Consider the following 8,091-nt stretch of genomic DNA (forward strand, 5'->3'; position numbering starts at 1 on the left):
TTATTACATCGGTCTTCCAGTGTATTAGAGACTTGCTCGTAATTTATCTTTTTGTTTGTTAGTTGAGGTTGAATGACACCATATTTGCATTATTTTTCCTGCTGGATGACTTACTATTGCATTCGTATCACATTTTGAAGTTGCCTATTGGATGCAATATTATGAAAACAGGGGAATAAAAAAAAGGAGGAATTGCAAATCAGTGGGAAAAGGGGCAAATAATGCCCAAGTGATAGAGTAATTTATAGGAATTCATAAGTCATGGGAAGGAGGAAAATAAATCCTAATACATGGTCTACAATTCTAGAGGAAAATAATGCCCAAGTGATAGAGTAGTTTATAGGGGTTGGACCTTTTTTACTTAGTCATTACCAATGTTGCATGACTCATCAAAATGTATGAAGTATGCAGTTTGAACACTCTACACTCCGTTTGGAATGCGGGCTTTGGAGGAGTAGTGAGGGTTAGAGGTGAAAAAATAGTTGCGTGTTTGGGTTGATTTTTAGGAGGGGTAGGGAGGGAGGGGTATGGAGGAGTTGTGAGGAGGTAAAAACATTGTAACCATTTCTTTGTCCCATTTCTTCCCCTCCACTTGGGAGGAAATGGAAGAAATGGAGCGGAAGTAAGGTGCTTCTTCAAAATATGTTTACTATTCTTGGTTACTGGTTAACTATGTATCAAACTCTTATACATAGTTAAGCAGAAATGGCCTGTGATACCTTCTATACACAAAATCCTAAGAGAATTGATGAATTATATTCAAAAATATGAGTACTTTGTAGAGTTCCCTTGTCTTTGAGTGTTAAGATGAATCTTGATGCGCTTAAACACAAACTTGTACCGAACACTCACACATTAGTGCATGTAAAATATTGGTTGTTACTTAGCTTGGTGCTCATTTATTGGAAGTGATATTGCGTACTTCTAAATCATTGAGATGCATTGATCCATTAAGATATGACCATCATTGGACAATGAAACTTAATTGTTTTAAACTGTGACCTTTATTTTTTTTGAAAGAAAACTGTGACCTTGATATGTTGTCTTCAAGCAGCATTTATTTCAAATAGATAGGTGAAGCAGAGTGGTTAAAGAGGACCAAGTTTGTCTTTGCTCCCTAGTTCATGAAGAACCATCAAGTGTAAATGCATACGAGACAAATGACAGTGGTGGTTTGAGTGGACGCTATATTTTTGTTGAGGAAACAAAGAACTGAGTGGAGAAACGGTTTTATGAATAAAGAAACAGGTTTATGCCTCTTGTTTTTAACATAAATTCGTTTCAGGTAACCATTTAGATCCTTGGAAGTAATGAATTTTTTTGTAGCTTCTATAGTTGTTACTAGCATAATGGTAATTATCCTTGACCATCCTATAGGAGTCTAAGACGTATAGAATTTGTTTGAGCTTACTATGGACATTCTTATACTCATAGATCAACATCAAATGTATTTAAAACAACCTTTTTTTGTTAAGTAACCTAATTCAAGCAAGAAAGAGATGGGGTATATACATCACACTATAGTATGTCCTACTACACTAGGTACCTCAAGAGCTGTTTCTTAACATCAATTATAACTTTGTAAATGAAGATTACTTGGGATAACTCTCCTTTCTATTAGGAGCTCAGCAACTCATTTCACATGGGATTTCGTGACAAGATAGGAGATCGCCCCAGACAGTGAAATTATCAAAGCGTCTTTCATACAACTTGTATTAGGGTATTTTGCATTCCTAGAGACGACTGGTTCCAATATTTATTTTCTTCTGGACGATGTTATTGATCATATTTTTGTAAATATTTCTTGTTCCCAGTTTGTATTGATGGGAGTGTTTAGGTCTTGGAGTGTTTAGGCCTTTTGTAGGGGGCATGTCCCTAGTTCCTACTGCTATTTGCTGTGTGGATGCTACTGCTGTCTCTGTTATGGCAGCTGCTGCTGGTACATTGCTAGTGCAATCAGCTACAAAATGTTGTTCTGCTGTTCTGTATTTTCTGTTTTGGCAGCTCCAATCTCCTATTTGCTACAACCTGTTTTGCTATCACGCTGATGATATTTTCTGCTGCTGTTTCTGATCATTTACCTCAGTCGATGCTGATGTTTGCAAATCAAAGTAGTTGATGCCGATGTTCGAAATTGCATTGCATTGTCTTCTTCCATTAACAATGCAATGCAATTTGGCTAAGTCTGAAATAGTTTTGGCTGGCCCTAGGAAACTAAGATGATTTGAAACATATTTTCAAGATTTATACTTCATAGGTTGCTTATTATGGTTTTATGTGTAAACTTTTTCGTTTCATGTGCAGTTATCTCTATGATGGTACGTTCAAAGGCCAAAGCTAGGAAATTAGTAGTACCACCTATGAAAGTGCAGGTCAAGATGGGTGCAATAGTTCACGAGGGAAGTAGTTCACACCAGAAGCAACGGAAACCTAGTTGTTTCGCTGTTTATGTGTGAGTCTTAATAGATGATATTTCATGTCTTTTGTTATCCTGCTTACATATTGACCACTGAATCTTTGGTTAAATGCAGGAAGGATTTTACTCGAGGTGTAAAGAAAATATTTCAAGAAGACAATATAATAAAACAAATAGAGGTTAGGATTGAGGGATGGAAAGAAATTGTATTTTTTTGATCAGTACCATTTTTTAATCTCGTCTATGATATTCATTTCCTATGTAGGTGATGGCAGCCATGTCGGAATGGTGGCATGAGGGATACTTGCGAAAGAACTACGACAAAACCTATTCTGGATCAAGCAGTGAGGAAGAGAATGATGAGGACGATGTGAATGATGAGGAATCGAGTGAACAAAAGGGCGACAATTGTCCGCCCCGTCCAAAGAAGAAGAAGAAGAAGAGTACAGGGGAGACTAAAAAGAAGAAGAAAGTGTCGGTATGTCAGTAACCAACGATGCTTTGTACCGTGCTTAGGAGTTGAAATGCTTAATCATGAGATTTCACCTTTATGTGCATTTATGTCCATATATAGGTAGTTATGCCTTTGAATATGTATCCTTTTTCATTGTGGTCTTATCCAATTTGAGTTGAGCCCCACTTTAACACAACTACTTAATTCATTACCACAAATCGCTTTTTGATTGTTTTAACATGTACATGTTTCATACTTACAAAATTACCACCCAATACCTGCTATGTGTGCTACCTTTGTGATAATGAAATTACTACCATGCTAATATAATTTTCCGTTTATTTATACTTACAGCTTATTATAAAGACAAGGTGTTCTCCTAAGAAATTTGTTTCCTTGATTGGTGAATTGACTCAAGACCAACGTGATGCAATCAAAGCATGTAATTAATCCATCCCATTCATTACTTCATGTGAAGTGTGGCCATCTGCATAGAGTCTTTGCTATGCATTTGGTGCAATATTTCAATCCAAAAACTTGTAGCATCGAATTTAGGAGGGGCCTAATTGTTCATATTACTGAAGAAGATGTTGCAAGAGTTTTAGGGATGCCAATAGGGGACACACTCGTGCCTACGGAATGCCTTGAATTACACAGAACAAAAATTGAAGAGGACTTTAAGGGAGGTTTTAAGGGGATTGAAATCGTGAAATTGGAAAATGTGATTAAGGAAGGCGATACTGATGGGAAGTTTCATAGGGCTTACATGCTATTTACATTAGGATGCTTGCTGTGCCCCACCACAAAGGAAGTTGCGGGGAATAGATTGTTCCCTGGGTTGATTGCCGACGACCTTGAAACCTTAAAGACTTATAAGTGGCCGACCTTTGTGTTGGATTGGTTGGTGAACGAGATTCGAAATTATAAGGTTCGGGTAACCAAAGGTCGTGGACGGAAGGCAGAAGGAGTTGGTGGAAGTCTGTTCCTTTTGATGGTATGTTTACTTAATCTCTTGTAGCATTCTATTTAACACTTTCAATAACAATATTATGGTTTATGTAGGAAGTTAAAAATTATGACTGATTTGTTTTGCAGGTCATATATTTTGACTTACATCCGTTGGATGTTGAAATTGGGAAGGAACCTGAGCCTTCTATTGGCTTATGGACAAAAGAATTGATCGATATTCGCATTTCCAAAGAGGCAGAGGACAAGCCATTTGAGGATTCTTTTTTTTCTCAGTTCCCTCCCCATAATTTGAAAAATCAGGTGATGGTATTGGCTTAGTTTCAATATTTCATATATTCATGGTTCTTTTAGATTGCCTCAATTAGTTTTCACATATGCTCATATTTTGGTTTATCTTATACCATTTCAGATCTGCATTGATATGTACAAAGATTTCATGCATCAATTTATGAATAACTTAAAAAGGTTGCATGAAATGGATGCTGCTATAGGCGAGCCTGTCGTTGGAAGCCCTGTTCTTCGAAGCCCTCAAGATGGTCCACGGGCACAACCTGTAGAAGATGAAGGCCATTCGCCACAATTTAGTGGAAATTTTGAACTACATGAATATGAGGACCAGGGGGAGTGGGAGGAGGAGGAGCAGGGGGATCAGATTCATAAGGGGGATGAGGGGGATCATATTAAGAAGCAGGGGGATCAGATTCATAAGGGGGAGGAGGGGGATCATATTAAGGAGAAGGGGGATGAGATTGAGGAGGAAGGGGAGGTGGGGGGGGACATCCAAAATCATGGATGGGTCGGCGTCCCGCAAGCGAAAGCAAAAAGCGGTGGTGATCTCAACTGATCCCACAAAGAGAAAATGTTGAAGAAACGTGAAGCCGAGCCCATCTATTAAATCTCCTTTTGTTGCACAACCCTTCGTCATGACAACAAAATTAAAGGAAGAAGAAGAATCAGTCATTAACTATCTTATTAGGGGACCGACAAATGATTTAATGTACCTTTATCTTTTTCGCGACATACCATATTACTTGTAAGGGACAGACCATCGGTTATATTTCTGAAACCATGCTATCTCTTCCCCGATATTGGTATACTAACAAAATATTTTGGCACAACAGCGAGGTGTTGATCCGTATTGAAGGGGCAAAGTGGCCTCTTACTCGCAAGGAAGTTGCTCAATCGTTTAAACCGAGGGGCCTTGTGTGTATTATGGTATGTTCCATACTTCAATTTGTGTTATTTGTGTCATAACGTTGAATAACTGTCATACGCTGGACTACACGTAGGTTATGTACACTTTTACGGATTGGCGAATGCTGAAGGAAAGAGCCCATGCGACCAAGGCTCATCCATCACATCACATTTTCTCTCCAGCCTTTGCGGTAACATATCCTTCTTATTATGGTTAAATTTTTTTGTTTTTTGACTTTATTTATGATGTATTTCAAAAAAAAATTCCCCAGTCCAATCTACTTGCAACTGAAAGTGACAAGTACAGCAATGTATTGCGGGATGATTGCGGCCCTGATAAACTAGGTTATGACGTGTTAAAATGCGACATGGTACGTAACTAATCCCAATATATACCGCATTCCATTGTCGATGATGTGTGCCCCAATGTTATTTTGACTTAATGGTGGCCTATTATTTTCAGCTTTTCTTGTCTGTGCTTGAAAGTGAACATTGGTTTTGCGTGTGCATATCCCTTGTTGAGTCACGCGTTTATATTCTTGACTCAATGAAGCACGCGGGACAAAACTTGGATCAATTGGAGCAAGTTAACATTTTAGTAAGTTGTTGCTGGACCTAATGCATAATATCTTGATTGGCGCACTTGTTATTATACTTACAAACTTGTTTTCAATTTCGATTATAGCAAAAGAATCTATTTGCACTCATGAAGAAGAGACGTACGCGAAGTTCACGAAATGATTCCCGCATATTTGAAGTTGAATATGCGGATGTGCCACAACAGACAAACTTGTTAGTCATAACTTCCTTGACTTGTGCAACTTATTTTGTCATTCTTTTGGGCGTTGTAGTCATGTCTTTCAATTTTGTTTTTGTAGCCATGATTGTGGAATTTATGTCATGAAGTATGTGGACCGTTGGGATGGTCGAACTTATCCTTCGACTGAACTTCAAGGAGGTCATATTCCAAACATTCGTAAAAGGCTTTTGCTTCATCTTTTCATGGATGAAGCAAATAAGGAAAGAGACTCCATATTAAAAATCATCCCTCGGCGATAAACGTAAGCATATTACTCTTACCTGTGTTTTTATAGTTAATGATATAATTGTTTGTAACTGTGAGTATATCGGGATGCTATTTTATTTCCATTTCTGAGGTCTCGATCTCGACTGGGATTAAGCACGTTGGAAGTCCTTGCTGGTTCGAAGAATATGAAAAAAGGGGAATTCAAAGAAAAAGGGATCCTGAAGTAAATATGTTATTAGGGTATTTGTTTTGAAGATGTTCACATTGTGTTCAAGAACCTCTGCATGGACATCTTATTTCTGCCCTTTTTCTGAATGCATTTTGCATGTTTGAAAGGTTGGAATATATGTGCGGATATGATTTTTAGCTAGGAAGTACATAGGTTTTGAAACCTTTAAGGTAGCAGATTTCTATGTTGTTTTAAACAGCATATAGGGTTGGGTTTTATATATGACACGCTCCATCAAATTTGATTTCTGAACGTGTGTGAAAATTAGAAATAAACTTGGTGGGTACATAGATTGTCTACTATTCCTCGTAGACAACCATATCCCTTTGCAGTAGCACTCTGAGTGTCCCTTCCTTAGCTTTACGGTCGAATGGCCATTTACCTTTTAAAAAATGATGAATCTAGATGGGATATCCATGTTACGTCGTCCTTTACCAAACCCCCAATGTCTTAATGAAGATTTGTTCCGGGAGAATGAGCATTCCATTCCTGCTTAGTTCCATTGAACCTAAGGTTGGCAATATTTATGGACCGAGCTAGGACCTATGTTCGGAACTTACATGAATCCCTTAATTAGGTTGACTTGTGAATGATAGTAGTTGCTTTGTATAGCCAATTTGAGTTCAGCAAATGTGTATGCAGATCCTATGCTATACCATTAGTGAAGTGAGGTTGAGTTCAATTTTCATATTCCTATTGCACGAAACAAGAATGGCACTATTCGTTTGTGTCCATCACTTTTCACGGGTTTCTAATTTGTCACACTTTTTATGGTTTTCGTTTTGTGATATGCTATTCTACAATTTTCGTTTATGTTTTTTCTTTGTTTCCCTAGCTACATGGACTCTCGAAGATGTATCATTTAGCCTTGTCAATATTTCATTCTTGGAGATTATGGGGTATTGGTGGTCAAATTCATGTAGTTGATACTCCTGTGGATTGTGTGCGGGATACTTTGAAGTGATTTTATGGGTTCGTGGGTTCCTTATTGTTCGTGGGTTCCTGATTTGCTACCCAAACGGAGACTGGATACTTCTCCTTTGTTAGTTAGGTTAATGCACAAATACAAACCCCCCAAATACTACAATTTTTTGAGTTGTAAGGTGCCAGTACATGTGGATGTGGATGGCTACAAATACTACAGTTTCATATATTCTTTTGTTATGAATTGTGACATCTTATATAGCTATTGTCCCATTGTCTCTTAGTTTTGAGGGCAGTTATTTCCAAAAGTGTGTAGCTATTGCATTTACAATGACGAATTATATGTCAGTTTTTGTGCTGTATCAATTCTGTTACTGATGTTGCAACTGTTTGCTATTGTATTGTGTTGTTGTTCTGGCTGCTGTAATGAATAGTAGCTGCCTGTTATCTGCTCTTGCTGCTACTGTATTGTGTTGCTGTTTTGTGTATCCTGCTGCTGCTGTTTCTGCTGCTATATCAGTCCAGCAGAATATAACGTAACAACTTAATTTCCACAATGAGCTACTTTATTTCATAGGAGCAACATATGTGAATTCACATAGCAGCTGTCTCTAACAACAAAACATAAAGTTCTTGCATAGATCCAACAATAATACTACCACAATTTATAATTACTAGAATCAATGTATGAATACAATTACTCCTATTCGTCATCAGAATAATTAGATACTTCGGGGTCGGATGCATACTGTGGATTCCTCTTAATTTCTATAATCTCTCTGGGGTCGAAGCCGTCCCATTCAGCTTCCCTCACTTTCTTTACTATCTGGACTTGACGGATTAGTCGCTTGCACATTGCATTAATCTCGACCTGCAAC

At 37.8% G+C, this 8,091-nt stretch overlaps 2 protein-coding genes across 2 annotated transcripts; both read left to right on the top strand.

Annotated features, from left to right (window-relative positions):
- The first annotated feature begins 3,375 nt into the window (after window positions 1-3,375).
- LOC131306962 (uncharacterized) lies at window positions 3,376-4,683 on the top strand. Its single transcript, XM_058333393.1, has 3 exons — window positions 3,376-3,864; window positions 3,966-4,139; window positions 4,249-4,683. The coding sequence occupies exons 1-3, from the start codon at window positions 3,376-3,378 to the stop codon at window positions 4,681-4,683; spliced, it is 1,098 nt and encodes a 365-aa protein (XP_058189376.1).
- Window positions 4,684-5,358: 675 nt separating this feature from the next.
- Window positions 5,359-6,166, top strand: LOC131307336 (uncharacterized). Its single transcript, XM_058333799.1, has 3 exons — window positions 5,359-5,631; window positions 5,719-5,825; window positions 5,912-6,166. Exons 1-3 carry the CDS (start codon window positions 5,476-5,478, stop codon window positions 6,090-6,092), a joined length of 444 nt encoding a protein of 147 aa, XP_058189782.1. The 5' UTR covers window positions 5,359-5,475; the 3' UTR covers window positions 6,093-6,166.
- Window positions 6,167-8,091: the final 1,925 nt, after the last annotated feature.

Source organism: Rhododendron vialii, chromosome 11a, assembly GCF_030253575.1.
Source record: "Rhododendron vialii isolate Sample 1 chromosome 11a, ASM3025357v1".
Lineage (NCBI taxonomy): Eukaryota > Viridiplantae > Streptophyta > Magnoliopsida > Ericales > Ericaceae > Rhododendron > Rhododendron vialii.

What these genes read in the sequence shown, in the direction of transcription:
- LOC131306962 (XM_058333393.1), top strand. Translation starts at nt 3,376, where the DNA reads ATGCATTTGGTGCAATATTTCAATCCAAAAACTTGTAGCATCGAATTT. An exon ending in GAAGTCTGTTCCTTTTGATG is followed by an intron (nt 3,865 to 3,965) that starts GTATGTTTACTT and finishes TTTGTTTTGCAG; the next exon opens with GTCATATATTTTGACTTACA. An exon ending in CCCATAATTTGAAAAATCAG is followed by an intron (nt 4,140 to 4,248) that starts GTGATGGTATTG and finishes ATACCATTTCAG; the next exon opens with ATCTGCATTGATATGTACAA.
- LOC131307336 (XM_058333799.1), top strand. Translation starts at nt 5,476, where the DNA reads ATGGTGGCCTATTATTTTCAGCTTTTCTTGTCTGTGCTTGAAAGTGAA. An exon ending in TGGAGCAAGTTAACATTTTA is followed by an intron (nt 5,632 to 5,718) that starts GTAAGTTGTTGC and finishes TTTCGATTATAG; the next exon opens with CAAAAGAATCTATTTGCACT. An exon ending in GTGCCACAACAGACAAACTT is followed by an intron (nt 5,826 to 5,911) that starts GTTAGTCATAAC and finishes TTGTTTTTGTAG; the next exon opens with CCATGATTGTGGAATTTATG.